This window comes from Nilaparvata lugens, chromosome 10 (assembly GCF_014356525.2).
Source record: "Nilaparvata lugens isolate BPH chromosome 10, ASM1435652v1, whole genome shotgun sequence".
Lineage (NCBI taxonomy): Eukaryota > Metazoa > Arthropoda > Insecta > Hemiptera > Delphacidae > Nilaparvata > Nilaparvata lugens.
The window spans coordinates 35,660,838-35,687,357 of record NC_052513.1 but is presented as its reverse complement, the minus strand read 5'-3'; the positions used below and the strand labels follow the sequence as shown (position 1 = coordinate 35,687,357).

The window sequence follows — 26,520 nt, the reverse complement described above, 5'->3', positions numbered from 1 at the left end:
GGTATTGCAAATCAAGTATTAATAGCCTAGAAGGAGCAAGAAAAATTTTGTTCAACTTATTCAATGAATTATTCTGATTTCATACTTACTTTGATATCATGACTAATGACTCATCAGTCCAACTAGGATTTTGAGATTTTAATCATGAAAAAAGGTGTCAAATATGTAATAGTTTATCATAGATATTCACATACCAACAAAAAGTAGAAACTGAAACTGCCAGGGTTTAGCATAATCTGTATTTTATCAATATCTTATTTCAAGAATATTTATCATTTTGCAGTTTCTGAAAGTTGAATGAGTCGTTCAAAATATCTCCATCATACCCATATCGCCAAATATACCCATCATTTGACACAAAAATTAAAGAAAAACTGGTCTTTATCATTTCTGTTTGATAAGTAAAATACTATATAAAAGATAAGGATTATGACAGCACGCAAAGGTCCTACAAAACGTGAACATCAGAAACTAAGTACCGTACAAAACTGCTAAATTCTTTTCAACACAACATGCGGGCTAAGGTACCATACACACTATAATTTTTCACAACACAACTCAATGAAAAACATTATCATTCAATCTAACCGATAAACTCAATAATGTACCAAAATGTCATTCAATTTTATAAGAAGAATATACAGATAAGTTATCTGATCTTCCTCATTTTTGTAAATTACCACGGTCTATTATTAATATTTATACATGTACTGTTCACAATTTTTTTGAGACCAATCACTATGTAAGAAAGTGCTTCTCATCTTTTTTTTAAAAACATTTTTTACGATTCTTGCTTGATAGAAGATCTACTTTCTCTATAACCGGAAATGCTAAATGATCCTATACTATATTAATCTTCTTCCTATAATTATTATCTGTAGGAATCCCAGCAGCAATAAAATTGAAAACAAAAAACAAATCTTTTTGAGGAGGAAACAATAATGCAACTGTGGATTTCAGGATTTGGCAGCCATTGCGGATAAGGCATGGTAGTGCAGAGTTAAATTTAAGCTGGACTTGGCATCGCTCCAGCCATCTGGGCTAATATAGCGCCGACATGCTTTAGAACAGTTTCTGTGGGCAGAAAATACCGTAATTATATTGTTTTTATTGTTCAATTTCCGATCGCAATGGTCAATGAGTCGACAACTGTCATGGAAGAAGCGAAGACTTCTAAGGCGAGACAGAAGTCCGCAAAATCAAGTAAGGTGTGCTAAATGTTGAATTCATTTTGTATAATATCCATCAAGAAGAAACGAGTACACATTATTAAAATTCATTCTGTCTTATTATTTGTTAACTTTTGTTATTGGAACCTGTATCGTCTCTATCATTAAACGAGAATATTTTCATAGAATATATGAAAAGTTGAAAATTTTCTCTACAATGAGATGAATGAAATAAATATTGTATTACATAACTGAATGGAATATGTGTTATTTATTATCATTTAAAAGTGATTAACTTCAAACTGTTAATATTTTTTATAATAATATAACGACATCAATGCTTCCCATTTAATCTATGCTGATCGATAATCCAAAGTGAATATCTACCTACTTCATAATTTATTCGCATCCACATGTTGGGAATAGGAGTGTTTTTTTAATGAACTTTGTTCGAATTGAATCATAATAATAATTATTCTAATATCATTATACACTCATCGATACTGATTGGTAATTTTAATAATAAAATATTTCAATATTAGCTTAGAAATACTGTGTAGTGTAGCCTACGGTGTAATATTAGCACAAAAAAATCTAGTAAGAATTTTTAAACTAAACATCCAATCATAAAGATCATAAGACACCTATTGTAAAAATCAGTTTTTGCATCAACTATTATGGTGGGCACACACCAGTTGTTCAAGACAAGACTAGTCACGATTAGTCACAATACTTCACATAGTTGTTGCTTATGAAGCAACACACACCGATTAGTCATTGCAATTGGACATGTCTTCATAAGCAATAACTATGTGAAATATTGTGACTAAACGTGTCTTGTCTTTTCTTGACTAACTGGTGTGTGCCTAGCCTTACTTACAAAGTTTCTGATTATCTCTAACCAAAGTCTATTTTATTCCTAAACACATTTTATTAAAAGAAACATATTCCAACACTAAAAAATGATTTGATTATATCTTGATTGATTTTATTTAAACTGTCAGCACTCCTGATAGATAACATCAATGTTTCACCTTTAAAACAATACTGACAGTTTGGAGAGTACCTATTTTACTACAGAAGTTATTGTCAGCTAATGTAAAGTAAATCTCAGAATAGAATTTGTCAATTATCAGTTGCGATTGAAATTTTAACGTCAATTTTCCAGAAACCAAACTACAATCGACATCAAAAGAGAAACGGGAACCGAAACAAAAAGTAAGGAAAGAGAGAAGAGACCAGGAAGAGGAAGAAGATGACGGCAGACAGAGTCCATGGGTGGATCTGCCCGATCTACTTTTGGAGAGAATTTACGATCACCTCACTATTAAGGAGCGCTTTTATACGTCGCAGGTTTGCAAAAGTTGGAATCGAGGGTTCTATATGCCCTTCTCATGGTCCACCTTTGTTTTCGACGAGTACACACTGACAAGACGCAGGTTCAACTATTATTCTGGGTGGCAGGTGGGTACCAATTTATGAAAATTGATTAAAATAATTAAATAATAAATTCAAGTAAACACTGGATGACCATATACCGAGGTTGATTATTATTCAGGATGGCACGGTACGATACCAAGAAAATACAATTTCAGATTGAATTCAGTAAACTTCAAAGTATAAGAGTAGATCAGTTCAAACGCAGTTCAAAGTCATTAAATACATTCTAGACCACCTCCGCAAGCAACAATAATTTCTTTCCACCATAGGCAACGCTATGAGGTTCACTTCCAACTGTTAACATTGGTTGGATAGGAAAGAAGTTTTTCTATCATTTGATATTTCATTTTATTATTTAATAAAATAATTTACAGCAAATAATAACAATATAAACTAAATAATGTCTTACTTATCAAATATATTCAACTGTAACATTACACATTTTATAAAGTATCTCTTTTCAATTTGAGACAAAATTAAGAGTAAGAAAAAGTTTTGGGCAATAACCAGATTTTTCTTTTCTATGAATATTGTAATTGTTCGCGTCATTCAATAAATAAGCTAATACAATTTAGGCTTATATTCATGTTCTTTGGATTTTTCAGTACCGTACATTCTAGACAAGGTGACACGCATTATAGAGAAACTGAAAATCAACAATAGATGTTATTTATATAAGGAATGATTGATTGATATGCTGCATTTATTTAAAATCTAGGAGAGTTAAGGGGCAGCCGGCCCTCTCTCTTACACTAAATCCTCCGCCAATACAATTCTATGTTAGTTAGTTTGTTTGTTTTCAATAGCTTCCTAAAGACTCTTATCAGAACATAGGAATTGTCAGAAACAATAATTAAAACTAAAACAAAACATAATTCATAGCAAAAATAGATGATTGATTGATTTGCTGCCTTTATTTGAAACCTAGAAGGGTGCAGCCGGTCCTCTCTTACACTTAAATAAATGCTGACAGTTTGAAATAAATCTCACTATAACAGCTACAATATAATATGCTTGTTGTTTTCGTTATTGACTATTGTTGAAAATAAATTTATTATTTTTGTGTATTGTAGTACATTCTGGACCACCTTCGCACACAGCAGTGCCTGTCGACTATTGGCAGTGCCATCAGGGTGCTGATCTTCCGGCCGATGACCAACTTCTACAACCTGTACGAATTCATGAACATGATCTCGTTCTACGTGGAGCGGCAGGCGGAGGATGACAGCTGGACTCAGTCGTGCGGCATAGCGGCCAACATCCACACGCTGCACTACACGTTCCCCTGCAGTATGCAGGCTAGGGACGAGTCGGAGCGGGAGAGGTTGTATGGCACTGGAGGTGAGGAAAGTTGCACGAAAGTTGCAACACATGAGCTGCACTTTATATATAAGGTTAGGAATGAGTCGGAGAGGGAATGTGGTTGTATGGGACTAGAGGTGAGGAAAGTTGCAAATAATGTTGCAAGATGGACTAGGATGGGTAGGATAGGGAGAGGTCGTATGGGACTGGAGGTGATGAACGGTGCACAGAAGCTGTAAATAAGAGTAATATATATGAGTCGGTCTATTCATCGGGTGATGATCAAGGAAGTTGTAGATCATTTGATCAAAAGTTGAATCAGGATGATATAAACTTTGGTTTGCACCACACATTGTTTCTCAAGAAGAAATTGCTGTATTGTACATAAACATAGCTTTCCTTACATACAGACTCGTTTCTAGGTGAGGTCATGAGGAGTATAATTATTATAAATTTGCATATATTTCACCATTGTTTGAAAAAACAAGGTTATGGCATACTTATAACATATCTATCATTTTTAAAAACATAGTTATAAAAATTCATGCCAATCTAATGATTAACTTACTATAAATAGAAATAAAAATCTCAGTACCCTTTTTTGAAATATTTTATCACAAAATGTTTCAACATTGATGCCATTTTCAAGTGATCATCTCTCGAGTGACAATTTTCAAGTGATTACTTGAATATTGCATGAATGTTGGAACATGTTGTGATAAAATGTTTCAAAAAAGGGTACTGAGATTTTTATTTATACTACAAGTAGTATAACAAATTTCTGAACAGAAAAGATACATTAACTTACTCTATGAATTATTCAATATTCAAGTAGGTCCTGAATCCTTATTCAGAAATCCTGATTCAGGATCATTTTATAAAAAAATCATGAAAGCAAGTTATTTATGAAATTAATAACATATTCTCATCAACTATACTATCTAGAAACAATGGAGAAGTATAAAAAAATATTGTAGAATAATTCTCCTGACCTAGAAACAACTCTGTGTTTAAGAAAGGTCGTGTGCAATACAATTTCTTCTTGCGAAACAGCTTATGGCAATTTCTTTTGCAAGACACAAGACTATAGCCTACGTCTATGTGTAGGGGTGACATAAAAGCTATTAATATAGTACTAAAAATATACAATTTATGAGTACTAAAGCTATTAGAGTACTCTTAATATAATCACAGAATACAGCTTATAGAAGTTTTCTCTGACATAATGTACTGTATTTTACATTTTTCTCAGGTAAACTTCTAGCAGCCCTTAAACGCCTGATGAGCAACCTGAGTCCCTCGCTGCGTCACCTGAAACTGGTCGACCTGATGCTGGACAACAGTGAAGCTCTCCACCTGTTGGACCAGTTCTGTTGCGACTGCGCAACCTCTCTGCGCACCCTCATCCTAATCAATGCCACCAAATATGTGTGTCCTCTGCTACATGTGGGATGTTTCCTCAATTTGAAGGTCAGTGAAAAAAAATAGTCCATACGAAATAGGATAGGGAAAGCTCACTAGGAGGTTCATATGAAAATGTTTCTTCAATTTGAAGGTTGGTGAAAAACAAAATAGCTTTATATGAAATAAGATAGAGGAAGCTGATTAGGGGCTTCATATAAAACAGATTTTTGAAAAAATAGTGCTTTTTCTACAATGGACCAGTTGAGGTTTATATTTTTCCCTATTTTAATTAGTTTCTGAAAATTGTGTTAGAACCGAGAATAATTTCTCAATTTTGTTATGAATTATTTATTATTTTACAAAGGCGACTTTCTAGAAGTATTTAAAGCCTAGGTGATGATGATGGGATGAATGATAATACAATAAAGGTAGAGTTATGAATAAGTGGCTGAGACAAATTAAAGTCTTTTCATACCTAGCACACCACCTTCCACACATTCAAAATGTTGAAGATTTCTGCTGATTATCAATTTGATAGAATAGAAAAATACTTTGGTGCATGTCATCAGAACATAATTATAGAATCAATGTTAGAAAACGTGTCTCTTCACCACTTCATAGTATCTTTTGTAAAATGGGTGTAGCTGTTAGTGAGAGTTGCTATAACACCATACAAGTATAGAATAGTTGACATTTATTCAATGAAATACGGTAGTGTTTATATTGTGTGTGTACACTGCACATAATTATTTATATCAGCCAAGGAAATTACTAAAAGTAATTTATCAGCTTGAATTTGTGCATGCAACGACAGCAGGGCTCATCTGTACCTATTCTACAACACTTCTTTTTCTACACTCTTCACCTTCCATTTGTTTGTGCCTATATTACATGAAAACCCATGAAATTCACCAGGTATTTTTTACATCTTCTATCTCCAGTACACCACAACATGTAGCTGATTGGTTTGATGTTGTTTGCTTTATTTTACTATTGGTTTAATAATATTTTGTACTGTTAGTTTTTTAATATTTAATCTCAAATATTTCTTGGGGTAAAATGGCCATAGACTATCTATCTTGCAAAAAGGTAGCTATACTAATAGGTCTAAGCCATATGCTAAACAACAATAATAATAATCTCAAATGTGTATTTCTGTGTTCAAATTGATTCAAGTGTATTCTTTCAGACACTAATAATCAGCCCGCAAAATCTGAGCGACGACATAGTCTACCTGCTAAGCGAGACCGGCCTTCAAGACCTGCACATAATTCAAAACCGGTACACACCACTTGAAGTTCCCGCCGTTGGCGCCAAATGCTGGCGGGAGTGCGCAAAGCGTTCTGCGCATCTATCGGTGCACCTGCGCGTCGAGTCAAAGCGAGAGAGACAGCTGTTATGGCAGGAGGCGGCTCCCGTGCGAACGGTGCTCTTCAGCTCGCCGCAGTGCAAGGTCAGCAGAACCGCTTACTTTTTGGATTACCTTTGTATTTTTTCATCTATTTCCCATGTACAGATGAATATTATTTTATAGATGAATAATAATAACTCTTTATTGGAAATTACAGAACAAAACTTGCAAAATGAAAATAATAAAATAAAACAATTTTAGCATGTTGAGCATAGATTGTAGAATGGTCAGTGTTGTAGCTTGCCACAATGGCAATGGTAAGATAATAAAATATAAATCGATTATAAAATATAATTATAGTACCATTTTTTAAATTGTTAAAATAATATATTGGAAATACAAATTATAACTATTATATAAAATTATATTATAAAGTTATATTCATTTTATAAATAAAAATAATTAGCCCTGAATTCATACATTCTAATAAGAAATTAATTAATAGATGCAACACCCTATAGCATAGAGGAAAGTTCTAAAGCTCTAGCTTTTGGGGTGAACGAGCTCAACTCTTTATGAGTGCTCTGATATTCCTAGTTTGTAATGTTCAGTTCTGAATTTGCACTCAGAATTTTAATTTTATCCTCGGATATATGATGATGTGTCAAATACTTTAAATTGTAATTCAATTAATTACAATTTGACAACCTGTAAAGTGAAAAGTTTCTTGAAATAAGTTTATTTTGTTCTGATTCTGTTATTGAAATCAATGAATTTAGAATACATTTTAACTTTATAAATATCAGAGTAGAGAGATGAATTTTTCAATTGATCAATTGGAACAATTTTCTCATTTAAAATTTTTATAGTATTCTGAATGATGAGTTACAAATCCATTGCAATTTTCCAGTTGACAACAGAATTAATATTGAAATGTGTGGACCTCTACGGAGCAAAACTAGAAGTTTTTGGCCACCTGGGCATACCGAGATTTCACCAACCTGAGTCCTTCAACGAGCGAAACGATCCGTTTCTGCTGCTACTCTGCAAAATGTGTCCTAATCTTCAAACTTTGGTAAGCATTTGAAATAATTTTCATCACACATCTGAACAATGAAACTAATTTACTAAAACGTCTTGATGTGTTGCCACGTTTTCAAAACAATCTATCCATTAGAATTCATTTGTTAAGTATCTTGGAGATTCAATAATATTATATTTATTTTCAATCATAAATAGAAAAATAATTAGTTTGAATAGCAACAGTACTGTTTATTGAATGAGTATAAACATTAAAGAAATAACTCAAGTTGGATAGTTGAATGACTTCTTATAGCATCAATGCACTCACCGTATTTTTTGATCATTCATTTCTTCTTCTTCTTCTTCTTTGGCTGTGCCTTTTCCCATTTAAATAGGGTCGGCATTCCTTCCTCTTAGTCTGCCTCTCCACAAAGTCCTATCCAATGCTTCCTCTCTCCTCCAACCACTCTCCTGCAAGTCAGCCGCTTTCTATCTCCCCACCTCTTCCTAGGTCTACCTCGTCCTCTCACACCATCCAAAACTAAATCCTGCACTCTTCGTCCAACATAATCCTCCTCCCGTCGCTGTACATGCCCAAACCACGTCATCCTTGCCTCCTACATTTTCTTTCCCAGTGGTCCAACTTTTACAGTGCCTCTAATCAATTCATTTCTTATTTTATTATTTCTTCTTGTAGCCCCACACATCCATATTAACATTCTCAATAATCATTTAATAATCACAAATAGGTAACTGAACTAAAAACTTATTTCTGATTTATAATGGTCTATAATTTCTAGTATGTAATAATTGTGATATGAAATATTTACTCACCAACGACATCATGCTTTTGAATAGCATGGGATTCATTTTCAACTTTGTCAAACTTTGCAGATTTAACCATACAACAAAGAACGTATGTATTGAGCTGCTTTAAAACAGATCATAGAAAATAGATTACTCTGTTATTCATAATGTCACAAAGTAAAATTGTGACGAGAAAATAATAAATAATATTATTGAAAGACGCTCGGCTATCAGCAATGCTAGCCGACCGCGGAGATAAGGGAGGTACCGATGGCGCACCATCTTCCGCGCATCAAGACGATTTCCACCGCCTCTGGCGGCGGCTCAACTCCATCCCCTCCACTTTGGGGGAGTATTTAAAGGCCGGACGAGCCCCAGACCACAGCATTCCGCTCACAACCTTCCTGCTCCTGGTACAGCGGCCCGTTGGCTGCCGTACGTCCCTGACCTCCTGCCCTGGTACAGCGGCCCGTTGGCTGCCGTACGTCCCTAACCTTCCATCTCCCTAGGGCACAGCGGACCGTTGTCTGCCGTCCCTGTCCTCCCATCTACCTAGGGCACAGCGGACCGTTGTCTGCCGTCCCTGTCCTCCCATATACCTAGGGCACAGCGGACCGTTGTCTGCCGTCCCTGTCCTCCCATCTCCCTAGGGCACAGCGGACCGTTGTCTGCCGTCCCTGTCCTCCCATTTCCCCAGGGCACAGCGGACCGTTGTCTGCCGTCCCTGACCTCCCATCACCTAGGGCACAGCGGACCGTTGTCTGCCGTCCCTGTCCTCCCATTTCCCCAGGGCACAGCGGACCGTTGTCTGCCGTCCCTGACCTCCCATCACCCTAGGGCACAGCGGACCGTTGTCTGCCGTCCCTGTCCTCCCATTTCCCCAGGGCACAGCGACCGTTGTCTGCCGTCCCTGACCTACCATTCCCCAGGGCACAGCGGACCGTTGTCTGCCGTCCCTGTCCTCCCATCTCCTAGGGCACAGCGGACCGTTGTCTGCCGTCCCTGTCCTCCCATCTACCTAGGGCACAGCGGACCGTTGTCTGCCGTCCCTATCCTCCCATTTCCCCAGGCACAGCGGACCGTTGTCTGCCGTCCTGTCCTCCCATTTCCCCAGGCACAGCGGACCGTTGTCTGCCGTCCCTATTCTTCCTTCTCCCCAGGGCACAGCGGACCGTTGTCTGCCGTCCCTATTCTTTCCATCCCCTCAGGGCACAGCAGACCGTTGTCTGCCGTCCCTATTCTTCCTTCTCCCCGGGCACAGCGGACCGTTGTCTGCCGTCCCTATTCTTCCTTCTCCCCAGGGCACAGCGGACCGTTGTCTGCCGTCCCTATTCTTCCTTCTCCCCAGGGCACAGCGGACCATTGTCTGCCGTCCCTATTCTTCCTTCTCCCCAGGGCACAGCGGACCGTTGTCTGCCGTCCCTATCCTTTCTGTCCTTCCTTTTCCTACTCTACTGGAGCGGAACCGAGGCCGTAAGGCCGATACAAAATTACATCAAAGTGGTGTCATCAGAGAAGAGAGCGACCTTCACGCCGTCAGAAGCACCAGGAGGTGCTGTTCACGCCAGCTGAGGCACAAAGAAGAAGGAAGAGGAACTTCGACTTGCCTCCTTTCCCCGCCCACATTACGACTGAGCGAAGTCATCCAGGAGCAACACCTGGGTATCAATCACCCACCTCTGAAGCTACTCAGGGTGTACGTGATAGATTGGCGCCCAACGTGGGGCACGAGGCAACGAAGTGAGAATCATGAGTGAACAGGGAGAGTCTGATTCAGATGCTCAACACCAGGAGCTGACAGAGGATCAGTCGGTTGACGACGTAAATCCTGAGGTGATAGCCGACCCCAGAGTTTCCTGGATCTATAGATTGAAAAAGGATGAGGCATTTAATCTTCTACAAGATTGGGGCATAGTGTCATCTGGAACACTTGCTGAGTTGAGAAAGTTGTTAGTAGAACAACATAAGAAGATGGCTGTACGTTTTCCCAGCCCAAGACCTGGAATAGTGAGCAGAAGCAGTGAGGAATCCGGACACTCAGCAACAGGTACTCATGCTGAAGTTGGAACCAACATTCACACAAACCCCCTCATGGACCCAGGGGCGGTATGTGACAAAGTAAGAAGCTGGAGACTGTCATTCGATGGCCAATCAGATGCTCCCAGCTTCTTAGAAAGGCTAGACGAGCTACAACAAGCCTATGGGCTCACTGGCAACCAACTACTAGTCGCGCTACCTGAATTACTAGTTGGTAAAGCTACCTTATGGATGCGTAATCGTCGTGACCAGTGGAAATCATGGGACAATTTTGTGACAGATTTCAGATCACGCTACTACCCACTTACCTATGAGGAGGACCTCGAGAATCTAATTCAGGCAAGGAAGCAAAGGGAAGGTGAATCGTTTGACGAATTTCTCGAAGATGTACTGACACTCATGAGGCGTCGAGGAGGTTTTACAGATGAGAATAAATTACAGAGAGTGTATAAGAATCTCCTCCCACAGTACAAATTGTATATTCGGCAATCAGATGTTCATAGTATCAACGAATTGGAAAAATTCGCGAGGGAGTATGAACAAATAAAAGCAGAGGAGAAACAGAATAGACAGAATTCGAGAGTTCACATGATTGAGGACACGAAAAAGATTACAAGGCTCAAGGTTGAGACAGTTATAACCCCTACTAGTAACAGACCATCTCTTAGTGAGTCTGAACCCATGTGTGGGCAATACAAGAGACCGGGGCACTGGAGATCACACTGTCCCGATATCCCACCATGTAAAAGGAGCGGAAAGAGAGCACTGAAATGTGTCTGTGATGTGCAGAAGGAGAATAAAACTCCGAACAAGACAGCAGTGATGCGAACGGCACACAGGATTCCTGTGATTGAAGAGTCATCAAGTGACAACAGACTATTCATTACTGTGACAATCGGTGGTAAAAAGTGTCGGGCATTGCTAGATAGTGGCGCTGAAGCTAATTATATGAGTAATGAGGTTTATGAAGTTCTCCAAAAAATAGGGATGATAAGGAAGGTACCAACTCATCACCACGCAATATTAGCTGATGGACGATCTACCCCATTGAATGGGAAGCTGACAACTAATGTAACTATAGGACAAATCACAGTTCCACTAGTGGCATCTATAATGGAAGGACTTGAACAAGATCTGCTATTAGGCATGGAATTTATGCGTAAAAACAGAGTGAATATTCACACATTCACAAGAGAGGTGGAGTGGGATCCTCCCCAATTGAATCCTTCAAGACAGCCAATTATGTTGCGATCACCCTTATTGGGGAGTAGGACAACAAAAGTCCCAACAATATCAGCTGTACAATCCGAATCTCAGGACAACAAGGATCGCGACAGAAGGACGTTCAAGCAGGATGGTTTGAACAGAGTCGAACCCAATGCCTTGATTGATAGCAAAGCAGAGTTGTCATATGTTCCAAGGCAAGCATCCTGGGGCAACATAGTGATGGATCACAGGAATGAGATGACTGACTCTGAACGCCAGGCCACGATTCATGCCCCAGCCACCAACACAAGTGGTGAATCCGAGAGGGATGTGGAAGAGTCAATACCACCCCCTACTGTCATGGATGTGGAGGAGTCAATACCCTCCTCAACTGAAATGGATGTGGAAGAGCAAACGCAGTCTTCAACTGAAATGGATGTGGAAGAGCAAACGCAGTCTTCAACTACCAATGAAGTAGTCCCACCGTCCCAGGAACCCAGACCAGGCCCCTCTCGAAATATGGATCCAGTGCTGTGCCACCGCAACACAACATCAGGCAAGCGCAAACGGGCCGGCAAGCCATGCATAAAAGTCCGATTATCGAATGGACGATGTAAATATGTACCTGTGGACCAGGTATAGATGAAGCTCATAGTGAGTGTCATACACCTCTGAAGGTGATGACTGAGAGGTGTACACCTCTTTAGGTGATGCCTAGATGGCTCACGCCTTTTAAGGTGGTGCCATAGAGGGCTCCGAACACCCCCCCCCCCAAGTAGGAGTGGGGTGTCACAAAGTAAAATTGTGACGAGAAAATAATAAATAATATTATTGAAAGACGCTCGGCTATCAGCAATGCTAGCCGACCGCGGAGATAAGGGAGGTACCGATGGTGCACCATCTTCCGCGCATCAAGACGATTTCCACCGCCTCTGGCGGCGGCTCAACTCCATCCCCTCCACTTTGGGGGAGTATTTAAAGGCCGGACGAGCCCCAGACCACAGCATTCCGCTCACAACCTTCCTGCTCCTGGTACAGCGGCCCGTTGGCTGCCGTACGTCCCCGACCTCCTGCCCTGGTACAGCGGCCCGTTGGCTGCCGTACGTCCCTAACCTTCCATCTCCCTAGGGCACAGCGGACCGTTGTCTGCCGTCCTGTCCTCCCATCTACCTAGGGCACAGTGGACCGTTGTCTGCCGTCCCTGTCCTCCCATATACCTAGGGCACAGCGGACTGTTGTCTGCCGTCCTGTCCTCCCATCTCCCTAGGGCACAGCGGACCGTTGTCTGCCGTCCCTGTCCTCCCATTTCCCCAGGGCACAGCAGACCGTTGTCTGCCGTCCCTGACCTCCCATCACCCTAGGGCACAGCGGACCGTTGTCTGCCGTCCCTGTCCTCCCATTTCCCCAGGGCACAGCGGACCGTTGTCTGCCGTCCCTGACCTCCCATCACCCTAGGGCACAGCGGACCGTTGTCTGCCGTCCCTGTCCTCCCATTTCCCCAGGCACAGCGGACCGTTGTCTGCCGTCCTGACCTACCATTCCCCCAGGGCACAGCGGACCGTTGTCTGCCGTCCCTGTCCTCCCATCTCCCTAGGGCACAGCGGACCGTTGTCTGCCGTCCCTGTCCTCCCATCTACCTAGGGCACAGCGGACCGTTGTCTGCCGTCCCTGTCCTCCCATTTCCCCAGGGCACAGCGGACCGTTGTCTGCCGTCCCTGTCCTCCCATTTCCCCAGGGCACAGCGGACCGTTGCCTGCCGTCCCTATTCTTCTTCTCCCCGGGCACAGCGGACCGTTGTCTGCCGTCCCTATTCTTTCCATCCCCTCAGGGCACAGCGGACCGTTGTCTGCCGTCCTATTCTTCCTTCTCCCGGGGCACAGCGGACCGTTGTCTGCCGTCCCTATTCTTCCTTCTCCCCAGGGCACAGCGGACCGTTGTCTGCCGTCCCTATTCTTTCCATCCCCTCAGGGCACAGCAGACCGTTGTCTGCCGTCCCTATTCTTCTTCTCCCCGGGCACAGCGGACCGTTGTCTGCCGTCCCTATTCTTCCTTCTCCCCAGGGCACAGCGGACCGTTGTCTGCCGTCCCTATTCTTCCTTCTCCCCAGGGCACAGCGGACCATTGTCTGCCGTCCCTATTCTTCCTTCTCCCCAGGGCACAGCGGACCGTTGTCTGCCGTCCCTATCCTTTCTGTCCTTCCTTTTCCTACTCTACTGGAGCGGAACCGAGGCCGTAAGGCCGATACAAAATTACATCAAAGTGGTGTCATCAGAGAGAGAGCGACCTTCACGCCGTCAGAAGCACCAGGAGGTGCTGTTCACGCCAGCTGAGGCACAAAGAAGAAGGAAGAGGAACTTCGACTTGCCTCCTTTCCCCGCCCACATTACGACTGAGCGAAGTCATCCAGGAGCAACACCTGGGTATCAATCACCCACCTCTGAAGCTACTCAGGGTGTACGTGATAATAATATTGACAATAATAAGTAAAAGATTGTCCAGAGTCTACAATAAACGATGATTACGAAAATATAGGTTGTTCTATCATCTGTCATCACTAATTATTAATTAACATATCGATTCACATTTTACACCACATATGAATAAATAAATGTTTATTTTCCAAAAAACTAAAACTACTACATTAATTGAAAAAATATTAGATAATTGAAAATGAAAATGAAAATGAAATTTATTCTCCTTTTTCTTATACAAACAAAAAATTACAATATTTTATCTTAGAATTAAACTGACAGCAATTGTTTATAGGCGCTGCCAGTATCATATATTATAATTACATATTTCTATCTAATTAGAATTAGATAGATAGATAGATGGCCTATTAAATAGATAGAATTACATACAATAATTGATTTCAAAAATTTCTTATAATGTTTCTTCTACATGACAGTGTTTTCTGTGTGGAAACATGATATATTCACAATAATATGATTTTTCATCAGGCCATTCGCGAACGTATCTCCACAGCCACCATCCTACTCCTAGCTGAATTCAGTAAAAATTTGCGCAATTTCTATGTGCGTCGTAACGCAGTGATCCTGCGCGCTGATTGGCCCAAAAATCCCGAATGGTCGGACGAATTCTACTATTGGCTGAGGAAGACTTCGCGATCCTACGAGCTGACCGAGAAAGAGGTGTCCCATAAACTGGGCTACAAATGGACTATGCTTGATGATAAGGAGTACAAACGAGTAAAGCCTATTGTCGATACTAATAACTTTTTGTGATACAATAAAATGTTGTTTATGATAATTTGGATGTTTTTTTAAATAGTTTACGGCTATCTTTTGTGGTTTGTTGGTTCCTTCTATTTCCTACATAATTGTGAAATATCGTATACGGTATTATTTTTGTATTTTTTCGTTGGGGCTACTCTTGAATATAAATAAATAAGTACCCTTTTTTACACTTGATAATGGCATCATATATAGCCGAAACATGTTGTGAGTATACAATTTTTAAAAGGGTACTTGGATTTCTATTTTTATTTATAGGTAATATTTTTTTATGAAATCTAGGAAGAAGTTATTGCTTATCATAGTTCACTAGAGTAAGAGACGCTTCAAACTGTATAGTTTCACTGTATGACCAGCATGCCTTGTTAATAACATCACCGTTTCTCACTCAACCAATACTGAAAGTTTGAAATGAATCTGACCACAGAGTGATAACATAGAGAAACAATAGCATAAGTAGATATCCCATGGTATAGGGCGTTTATGTCGCAATATTTACTGTTATCTCAAGCTGGTAGTCCACGTAGTTCTTTCCTGTGAAGCTTTATGACGCTGGTAGTCTCTCATATTGTGCCGTTCATACACTCTTTCCCGCAAGGGACTCCCCACCAACAAAGGCCATACGAATTTACTTTTTTACCCGGTCAAAACAGTAAAAATTGACAATAATCGGTTGAGATAACAGTAAAAGTTGCGTACCATGGAATATCTACTTACGCTATTGTTTCTCTATGGTGATAATCTCTACGTTTTAATGGATAATTGACCTAATTTTTTTTCCTTCTTGAAAGATAGTTTGGTTCACATTATTGTAGGCTAACTGAAACCTGATGATAGCTTGAATTGTGGATGGGTCACATTGATGAAACTGGCTTATATTGAAGCTATGGTGTAACATAACATTAAACCTGATGGTTCTCTCAAAATGTACCTGCTGTTAATTGACATTGTACATCCACAGAAATTGCAATTTATAATTAAATAACCATGAGTACTAGCCTATTTATTTTGAAGAGAAAGATATGATAATTATAATTAATAGATTACATATTAAAAATGGGATTGGTGATGTAGTTACTGACATTACCATTATACATCAAGTATAAACACGAGTATGGTACCTGGTATTTATGTTAAGATAAGTTATCAATTTATTCAACACAGTATATCATACATGTAATACAATGAACATTTGAATGTTGTAAAATATGCTGTAAGTCTTTTATTGAAGAAATAATAAATTTAGGAATAAGGAGTTTGAAATAAACTCCTAGCCTTTTTTCATTTTGACAGTCCCGATACGGTATAGGAAGACCTCTTTCATCATCAAAAGTTTTGTAAACTTTTCTGAATAGAATGTATTATATTAGAAAGCTCCCCAATAATCCCAGCTAATAGATTATTGATATCATTAAGTTGAAAATATATTGACATTAATTTCCTGATTTCCGACAGCCTAAGTTATATTATATTTTTAATATATTATTGTATTTAGGGTATATTATTCACATAGTTTATATGTCAACCCTATGAAAAGGACCAAGTCAGTTCCATTTTCTGACACATTCAATCCAGATATCTAGTTATGATTAAGGAGAGAAGTATGAAGTACCATATCTAGTTTTAGAAATGAAAAACCATACCGTACCGTTCCAAAAAAAAACTAATTGGAGCTGAGAATTTAAAATTATTCGTGAAGTGGGATAAAAATTGACATATATTTGTAAATAAAAAATACAAATAAATTGAGATTTTAAAATAATAAAACCCAATAACAAAGGAGCGGCTCTGGTACCGTAGGCCTACGCTAATTTAAATTTGGCGGCTTTTGAATTCCCGGTTCATGACTTGTTTTCATTTCATTAATCATTGGATAAATTAATTATTGAAATCAAAAATAGATTAATTAAATTATTCAAATAAATTAAAATAACCTGAATTGATATTTTTTCTATGTAAATATTGGGAAGCTTAACCTTGCCAAATGATAAGACAATCAGCTGGGCTTACTGAATCAATCGACCTAACCTTTCTGCTAAACAGTGGAGAGTGAACAGAGAAGGACAGTACAGTAAATTTAATCAAAATTTGAAAATTCTATAAAATTATTTGTCAAAAATGTCAGCTAATGTAGCTAGGCCTGTAGTACGACAAGTCAAACCTCTTTTATCGTTGGATAAAGAAGAGGCAAGAAAAAGAGCACTGAATCTGTATAAAGCTTGGTACCGTCAAATTCCCTACATTGGTAAGTAGTATCTTCACTTAGTACTCTTGATCACTGTTTAGGTTTTATTTTTAACGCAATTATTACTTTTTCGTAGATTTGAAACAATGAATGTAGAAGAAGAAGGCTAATTTATTGATGACACATCTCAATAACTTAACCATGTTTGTCTCTCACTAACAAAAATGTTTAACCTGAAGAAATGCAACTACTTTCCTTAATCAAGGTTCAAGAATTAATTTATAAGCTGTCTAAACAATTTTGTAAAGTCTGTAAAACACACTCATTAAAATGGTCGTAATCATAATGTTCATTTTACTGTTTGTGTTCATGTATAATATTCACGTTTTAGTGTTGATTGTTCCTCTGTATAAAAATAAATTTACGTCATCTATTGATACATTTTACATCAAAATAAAACTTCAAACCCCTAATATTTAGAATTGATCTGCAACGCAACCATGGCTACCTAATTTAGGCTAAAAGGGTTTGATGCAATCCGTCTGCTTGGTAAAACAAATCACTGACGTTAAGGTGGGGTGTACTGATAAAAATAAAAGTAAGATAATATTTTCTAAACATGTTCATAGAACAAAAGGCAGAAAAGAGAGTGATTTAAAGAAAAAAGAGGGTATAAAGAAAGAATAAAATCTATAGACTTGGAATTAAAAGATATTTATGACTTTGAATTTAAGTACCATCTTATAATATCAGACTCAGATCCTCAGACTGTAAGTAGATACTTCTTGCATTAGTTTTGCTGCCTCTTCTGCTTGCTGCTTTTTGTGTTTGATGTGTATTTTTGTTCTTGACCTGTCTTATGACAGTTTTTTATGTTCTTGACTTGTTCACTTGTGGCCATACTTATGACCACGCCATGAACAGAAACTCATTATTATTATTATTATTATTAACAAGTTATTTTATAATAACTTAATCTCTTATATCTTTAGCAGAAATGATAATAGCCTACTGTAAGACTTCAATAATTTATCTTGTCTTGGAATGTGAAAGTATTATTCAATTATTCTCTCTTTATTTCAGTTCGGGACAACACCATTCCAAAATCTGTTGCACAATGCCGAGCCAAATTGCGTGAAGAATTCGAAAAACATCGCAACCTGACTGATATCAGAGTTATCGATATGCTGGTTATCAAGGTTAGTAATGAAATATCAAACTTATTTACATATTTTGCACCCGTAGGTCCCATTACACATTTATATGTATACTCATATATTTGTTGATTACAGATGTTTGATTTTTCTTTTTGGTAATCAACTATTTAACACTGGCCTAATAAGGAATCAAATCTCTGATTGGTTTTTTTGCTGAGGGTAATGCTCACTCATGAGCTCCAGGCTTGTGCGTAGCTTATGAGACGGATGATGATGGGAGATGAGTGACCTTAAGGTGGATTCCTAACCACTCCCACCAGGAAGCGATTTAAAAACTCATTAATGAAATTTAGAGGATTCTGCTCTTGTGCTTTTCAAATCACACTTACAACGGGAGTAGCAGGCACATGGCCCTTAACATAACAATAGTTTATCTGCGACAAACCCCAAATAGTTTATCTGCCACAAAGCCAATCGCTTCCCAAAGTTTTGGTCTACTAATTGTGATCATACATAAGACATCATACAAAAAGTATTTTTTACTCAAATAAATCACTTCAATTAACAATTGTGTTATTTGAAAAATATATTTTTATGAATATACAATTAGTTTTGAAGTAGAGTGAAATATTAATTCAACTGTAGTGAAACTGTCATTAACAGCAGTGAGACTCATTCCAGAATGTCAGCATTCCTTATACAGTAATAGAAGTAAAATCAATTTTTCCCATTCAACCAATGTACACAGTTTGAAATAAATATTTCTACATAGAATTGGAACGTGCATGAACCAGCTATAGTAGTTTATTCAATACTGTATAATTAGATACTCAATGCTTCACAAATTCAGAAGCGTAATTGAATATATTTATGTTTACAGGGCCAGATGGAGTTGAAATCCTGTGCCAACAAATGGTCTCAAAGCTGCCACGTCATGAACTTCTTCAAGGAGTCCTACGAACCAAAACCCAAAGATTTCCTGTCGAAATTCATGGAAGGAAGAGTTTGAATTTGCAATTATCTCTTGTTTCTGCTCATAGAACTAGATCAGTCAGACGTGGTTTGATATTTTGTAAATAGAGTTATTAATTGATGCTATAATAAAATTGGTCATTTCAAAGTTTATCAGTAGTAGTCTTTATTGTGAGTAATTCTCACTTTTCACAAACATCTCCGAAAGACTGTTATAAACAGATAAATATTGGCATTCACTTTCCATAAATATTAGTTAAAGTTATTAGCTTTATTGACGTATACTTTAGAAGTGAATTACAAAGATGAAAATGAAATACCAAAAAGTAAAATAGATTGATGAAGTGAGGTCTTAGATTCAAGTCAAGTCGACGGTTTTGCATTTATCTTTATGTTTGTATGTTTATATATATGTTCCGCATTACCGGCGAAACGCGGCAATAGATTTTCATGAAATTTGACAGGTATGTTCCTTTTTGAATTTTGCGTCGACATGTTACAAGTTTTTTTTTTGAAATTTTGCATTTTAAGGATGATAAAAAAGGAAAAGGAGTCTCCTTCGATGGCAATATTACCGTAAAAATCAAACTATTTAATTATTCACCGTAAATCAGCTGTCGAGTGGATTATTAATTGCATGCAATTAATACCTCAATGTAACTTGGTAAAAAATAATCTGCCGTGTGGACTATTAATTGCATGCAGTAACGCATGCAATTAATAACTGAATAGTATTATTTTTCTCTCGACCTTTCTTCTGATTTGAACTCGGACTGACAAGTTACCAGTATGTCTTGAAGGAGATTAGCTTCTGATGCTAGCATTTTTGATACATCAACCTCAACAGCCATTAGCCGTTTACACACCAATATCTCGCCGACATGACATACAGGCAGGATTCACTCCTATGGACAGTTTGAGAGGAGGCTGTAATTTATAACTGCGCGAGGTCTACTGTTCACAGAACTACTAGTATTGTCAATTTTACTATGCATCTCAATTCAAAATAACTACAGTATATGAATTACATTAACGCGTTGAAACTGTTCTGCCAAAGATGTGTTGGTTACAGAGTATCGTTTAGAGTAAACGATAGTCCAGTTATTTAAAGTGTACATTCTTGTGGAATTGACAATATCAAGCATTCATTCATCGTAATTAGATGAGTTCCAAAGATATCAAGCTTGTGAGATGGGGTTATAGTGGGGATGCAATGTGCGAATGTGGAATGACTCAAAACACCTCATGACCTGTCCAAACATGGAAATTCATTGCACGATTGAGGACATTATTTTAGGAAATGACAAAGCAGTTTCTGCGGCTAAATTTTGGAATAGTATTTGACTCTGTGCCCCCAGACACTAAAGACGGCATCAAAACTTGCTCCACCTAGAAATTTTTTCAACAATATTTTATGTCTATAGTGTACTAAAGTGCATAGTACAGTTTATTGCAGCGTTGAATTGTGTGATGTGCTTTATTAAATTTAATCCATCATGTAATGTATCGTCATAAAGATTGAAAAAGAAAACAAAAGCTCATGTTATTTACATAATACTCTATATAACTATCGAGATGACACATAGAATTGACAGATAAGACTTGTAATGTCTTCTTCACACAGGGAGTAGCGTGGGAGGTTGATTGATATCCAATAGCTCAAAATAGGACCAGGCCATTCCTGGGTAGATCGCGTCAGTCAATACATTTTTAACATGAAAATAAACTGGTCAAACAGACTACACTTGAATTGATTACAATGTCAGAGTCACAGATCACAAGCATCTTCATTAAAAAATCCATTGATATTATACAGACACTTATAAATCAGCCACTTAGACAAGAAAGACGTGAAGACATTTACTGGACTTACTCTGGTAATTGGAGATTTCTTCAAATCCTGAAGGTAAGTGGCTGAAGAAGAAATCCTGAAGGTAAGTGACTGAAGAAGAAATCCTCTCACTTGTTACTTGTATTTGTCCTCCTGACAGTCTGAAGGCTGGGGAGTCGTCATTATTTTTCACGGCAGGTGATTTCCTCCATGAGCATGTCGTATATGTTGAAATGTATGCTCTTCAACATACTCTGATACTGCATAGTAGGGTCGGGCCAATAGGTATGACTTTAGGCCTCTGGCAAATGCTGCCTCGTCATCCATGTCCTTCAGGTCACGCGGCAGTAAATGGTCTCACAACCAATTGCTTGGCCCCAGAGGACAAACCCATAGTTGCACTGACTATGGAATGAGGCATGATATTTTTTACTTATTTTCATTAATTCAGGATGGAAAAATGCATTTAGGCACCGATATAAGCTTACATCTCGAAAGAAAGAAAGAAAGCTTACATCTTAGAAAGCCATAGCTCGTGTGGAACTCTCAATTCCTAAGCTGAGAGCCCAGCTATTAAGGAGGCGATCGACATTGTCGTGAGTCCCCTTCTCTTCAACATAAACACTCTCAACACTAGATGAATTTCCACTGAACTGCCTTGTGTTCTCCAAGAGTAGCCGAATTCTCATAGAGAGAATCATCTATCATGCAGTGACTAGATAGCTATTTTGTAGATACAACATTCCTCAACTTCCCCATCTATATTGTTTTATAATGTTGTAATGAAGAATTACAACATTGCAATCATGTTACTCAATTCAAATTTATTATGTTATGGTATTTTTAATGTTGAGTTCAATGTCACCGTGTTATGTGACGTCACAAGATGGCGAACGGTAATGAGAAATCTGATTGTGGCTCTTGTAAAAAAGTTGTGAAAGATAAGGATAATGGGCTTTTTTGTGAAGGAATGTGTGGTGAATGGTACCATATAGAGTGTGTGAATATTGCTACGAGTGATTATTACGGAATAATATCTATGGGTGAAAATATCACTTGGTATTGTGACATATGCAAGCACAAGGTAAGAAGTCTTATTACTAAATATATTTCAAATTCTAAAGAAAATAATACCGATGCAAAGTCAAATGAAGCTGCTCAAATTAGTGTGATATTGAATGAACTTTCAAAAATGAATAAAAATTATATTCAGCTTAATAGTCGTGTTGAAAAAATTGAAAAATCAAATAGGTTAGAAAATACAGATTTGAACATGCCGGTTATTAGCTCTGATAGTGATGTTGCTGTCGTGATAGTGCCTGCTGATAATGACTCTGCAGCTGCAATCTTATCTGCTCAACCAGTCAATCGTGGAATTTCTGTAGGAAATGATGATAATAATAAAAATCTAGTTGAAAATAAAAATGAATCTAATGAAGTAGGCGTAACATGGAGTATGGTTGCAAAAAGTAACCTAAAAATAAAATAACTCAAAACAATACAGGAGGTAGGTGAATGTTACGGAAAAGAAAAATAATTATGTAATACAAAAAAATAAACCGATAGTGGGTACAAATGACAAGGAAAATTGCATTAGTGGTGCAAAGAAAGCTTGGTATCACCTTGGTAAAGTAAAGCAGGGAACCACTTCTGATGATGTGAAAAAGTTTCTTAAAGATGAATTCCCAAGTGTTGATTTTATTGTTGAAAAATTGGACAGCAAAGGATACAACTGTAGCTTCAAATTGGGTGTAGAATTTACGTATAGAAACGTAGTGAATGATTCAAAATGTTGGCCAAAAAATGTAACACTAAAGCGTTTTTTATTCAGAAGACAAAACGTACAAATAGAAAAGTAGATTTTGTAAATAAAAATGACGTAATTACTGATTGTAATGAAATAAATTATTTGACTTCCTCGCATTGTGAGGAAAAAATTGTAAATAGAAATGTTTTACGTATATGTTTTTTGAATATTAGATCTATTTTTAACAAGGTTGAGGAATTGGAGGTTGAGTTGATTGAATTGAAGCCGGATATTTTGGCGTTCGCTGAGACTTGGTTAAACCAGGATAAAGATAACGTTTTTAAAATATATGGATATGATAAAGTAGCAGTAGCAAATAGAAAAAAATCAAATGGTGGTGGAGTTGCTATATATTTGAAACAGAGCTTGAGCATGAAATCATACCCATTGCTATATGAAGATATCATGACTGAAGGGGTGTTTGAGGGTAGTGCATGTATTTTCAAAAGTGCTGAATATAAATTCGTATTTCTTGTTGTGTACCGTCCACCGCATGATAATAATTTCTACAATTTCATTGAAATATTGGAGCAATTGTTGAACCAACTCGAAAGTTTGAATGTTCCTATTTTAATATGTGGAGATATGAATATCGATGGCAATATTGATTCTGTATATAGAAGATGTTTTTTTGATGTGTTGGAATCCCACAATTGTTGAATGTTATAAAAATGAACACTAGAGTGACTCCAAATGTATCAACACAAATTGATTATGTACTGATAAGTGAGAACATAAAACAAGTACAAAGCGGCTGTATAGACACACCCTTGTCTGATCATAGATGGCTTTACATAGATATAGATGTGCATGTTAATACCAAGTTATGCATGAAAATAGAGAGAAATAGAATTACAAGACTGGGTATGGACGAATTCTTTGGAAGACTTGGCATGATTAAATGGATGGACATGGATGGTGAAAAGTCTTGTGACGAATTGTTCAATAAATTTTATAACGATTATAGATACTGTTTTGAAATATGTTTTCCAAAAAAGATCTATAAGATTAATAACTCATTTGATATGAGTTGGATTGACAATGACATATTATTGTCAAAAGAAAAATTAAAAGAATGTATTGGAGGACTCGGCAAGTTGGTGATGAGAGAGCTAAGTTGGAGTATTGTAATGCAAAGAGACAGCACTCACAATTGGTTTCTGGTAATAGGAGGGCATTCTACCGAGATAAAATAATAAAGTCAAGAAATATCAGCAAAGAATCATGGAGAGTTGTTCACAGTCTGACAAAGGATACTTTCATCCATAATAATATGAGGTTGAAAATAGACGATGAGCCAGTTAATGATCCCATTAAGATTGCACAAGAGTTCAATAAATATTTCTATGAGGAGGTAAAGAGCCTTGTTGGTGATGAATTACACAATCAAGATATTATAGAGGATGTTTGCGAGCAAATCGATGGTCGTCAATTTCAATTAAGATCAACTTGTGCCGATGAAGTGATTGAAATTATTGATAGAGTGTGCAATAAACCAAGTGCTGGAGTTGACAATATCCCATGTAGACTAGTTAAAGCCTCAGCGCATATTATAGCTGAACCTTTGTCGTTGATTATTAATAAGTCATTTGAAGAAGGGAAGTTTCCAGAAGCGATTAAAACATCTAAACTGGTCCCAATATATAAAAAGAATGAAAAAGATGTAGTAAGCAACTATAGACCTGTAGCTGTACAATCAGTCTATTCCAAAGTTTTTGAAGTTGCTTATCTGGACAGATTGATTCCATATTTGGAGCAACACCGATTGATAAGTGGTAGACAATTCGGATTCCGTAAGAAAAAAAGCACAGCAGATGCAATTTTTGCCTTATTAACTGCAGTGTACGATAAAGTAGATTGTACGGACGAGGTGTACACAATATTCTACGATATGACCAAGGCATTCGATTGTGTTAATCACAGAAGGTTGAAGCTAAAACTTGTCAAGTATGGAATCACAGGAAAACCCTTGGATTGGATAATGACTTACTTGGAAAACCGACAACAACTAGTCACTGTGAGTCACATGGGAAAGGATAATGTTATTCGACATATAAGATCACAAGTGCAACAGGATGTTAACATAGGAGTGCCGCAAGGCTCAAATATGGGTCCAGTTCTTTTCCTGCTTTTTGTGAATGATCTTCCAACTTCAGTACAAGCGGGGGAGATTTGGATGTTTGCAGATGATGTGTGTCACCTCTTAGTAGACAGGAATTCTTCTGAAGCAATTAAGAAAACGCAACAAGGTTTGAATGAGATGAGTATATGGTGCACAAAAAATAAGCTGGTACTAAATCAAAAGAAAACGTGTGTGATGCAGTTCCATAATGTTAAGAAAAGAGACTTTAGTCCACGTTTGCGCATTGGTGATCAACACTTGCAATTGAATGAAAATGCCAAATACTTGGGAGTACACATTGCTGACAATCTACGTTGGGAAGAACACATTAATAATGTTGCTAAGAGATTAAACGTAGTGTGTTGCCTTGCACGTCGCCTGCAGAAAGTAGTGGACACTGAAGTATTGATGAAAGTTTATTATGGCTGCTTCCACAGTGTTTTAACATATGGCATCATATTCTGGGGAAATTGCACAGAAGCAGAAAGAGTATTCTTACTGCAAAAAAGAATAGTACCACCGACTTTGTCGAATAATAAACAAGGATAGCAAAACCAAAGTTGATCAAATACGGTCATTATAACGTGGACCTCACTATAGATGAATACCCTCTAAACTGCTTGTGTTCTCCAAGAGTAGACGAATTCTCATAGAGAGACTTATCAATCATGCAGTGACTAGATAGCTCTTTTGTAGATACAACATTCCTCAACTTCCCCATCTATATTGTTTTATAATGTTGTAATGTAGAATTACAACATTGCAATCATGTTACTCAATTCAAATTTATTATCTTATGGTATTTTTAATGTTGAGTTCAATGTCACCGTATTGTGTAACTCAATTCAGCTTTATTGAGCAGTTTGCCCAATCATTCAATTTTGGTTTATTGACCGATTCAACTTTATTATTATTACCGGCTTGCTATTTTATTGAAAATGTGTGAGTTTAATATTAGCGTAATTCTTATTGATGAATTGGACAAATAGAGCTCATTTTAATATATCAATCTGAAAAACTAAGTGCCGATTGCACAAATGTCGGTTAAATTTTAATCGTGATTAATCCCACGAGAACAAATCAGAAAAGTCATCTTATCAAAAAGGCCTTCTTTGATATTTTTTTCGTGAAATTAATCTTTGTTAAAATGTAACCGCCTTTTGTGCAACCGGGCCTACAATTGTCATTTGATAACTTAATTTGTAGCCCACATCAAGTTGAAAAAATAAACTGGGTTGTATTTATTATAATACCGGCTCTCATGCTAATGATCTGCATAATATATTTAGTTGATTTTTATAATAGTGTTTTAAGCACAACAGTAGTTTGAAGATTATCCAACTTTTCCAAATAATGCATTTTTCCACTCATTCAAAACGTTCCCTCTCAAACCGTTTACAGTCGACTTCTGGGAAAGTCGATACAGTAGAAAGCCATCTTGTCGTCTGCTAGT

The 26,520-nt window shown here is 37.7% G+C and overlaps 2 protein-coding genes across 3 annotated transcripts; both read left to right on the top strand.

Annotated features, from left to right (window-relative positions):
• The first annotated feature begins 1,036 nt into the window (after positions 1–1,036).
• LOC111064417 lies at positions 1,037–15,009 on the top strand. Of its 2 annotated transcripts, none has more exons than XM_022352143.2 (7): positions 1,037–1,203; positions 2,338–2,633; positions 3,683–3,950; positions 5,164–5,381; positions 6,505–6,768; positions 7,577–7,741; positions 14,700–15,009. In XM_022352143.2, exons 1-7 carry the CDS (start codon positions 1,131–1,133, stop codon positions 14,982–14,984), a joined length of 1,569 nt encoding a protein of 522 aa, XP_022207835.2. In that variant the 5' UTR covers positions 1,037–1,130; the 3' UTR covers positions 14,985–15,009. The 2 variants fall into 2 exon arrangements, with proteins under 2 accessions (XP_022207835.2, XP_039292655.1); XM_039436721.1 differs by having other exon boundaries at positions 1,082–1,208.
• A 1,941-nt stretch (positions 15,010–16,950) lies between these two features.
• Positions 16,951–19,460, top strand: LOC111064418 (NADH dehydrogenase [ubiquinone] 1 alpha subcomplex subunit 6). Its single transcript, XM_022352144.2, has 3 exons — positions 16,951–17,238; positions 18,262–18,377; positions 19,216–19,460. Exons 1-3 carry the CDS (start codon positions 17,112–17,114, stop codon positions 19,342–19,344), a joined length of 372 nt encoding a protein of 123 aa, XP_022207836.2. The 5' UTR covers positions 16,951–17,111; the 3' UTR covers positions 19,345–19,460.
• The last annotated feature ends 7,060 nt before the right edge of the window (positions 19,461–26,520 follow it).

Coding starts and splice junctions, on each gene's coding strand:
- LOC111064417 (XM_022352143.2), top strand. CDS start 1,131: ATGGTCAATGAGTCGACAACTGTCATGGAAGAAGCGAAGACTTCTAAG. Junction 3,951..5,163: donor GAGGTTGTATGGCACTGGAG/GTGAGGAAAGTT, acceptor CATTTTTCTCAG/GTAAACTTCTAGCAGCCCTT. Junction 6,769..7,576: donor TCAGCTCGCCGCAGTGCAAG/GTCAGCAGAACC, acceptor GCAATTTTCCAG/TTGACAACAGAATTAATATT.
- LOC111064418 (XM_022352144.2), top strand. CDS start 17,112: ATGTCAGCTAATGTAGCTAGGCCTGTAGTACGACAAGTCAAACCTCTT. Junction 17,239..18,261: donor CCGTCAAATTCCCTACATTG/GTAAGTAGTATC, acceptor TCTTTATTTCAG/TTCGGGACAACACCATTCCA. Junction 18,378..19,215: donor TCGATATGCTGGTTATCAAG/GTTAGTAATGAA, acceptor TTATGTTTACAG/GGCCAGATGGAGTTGAAATC.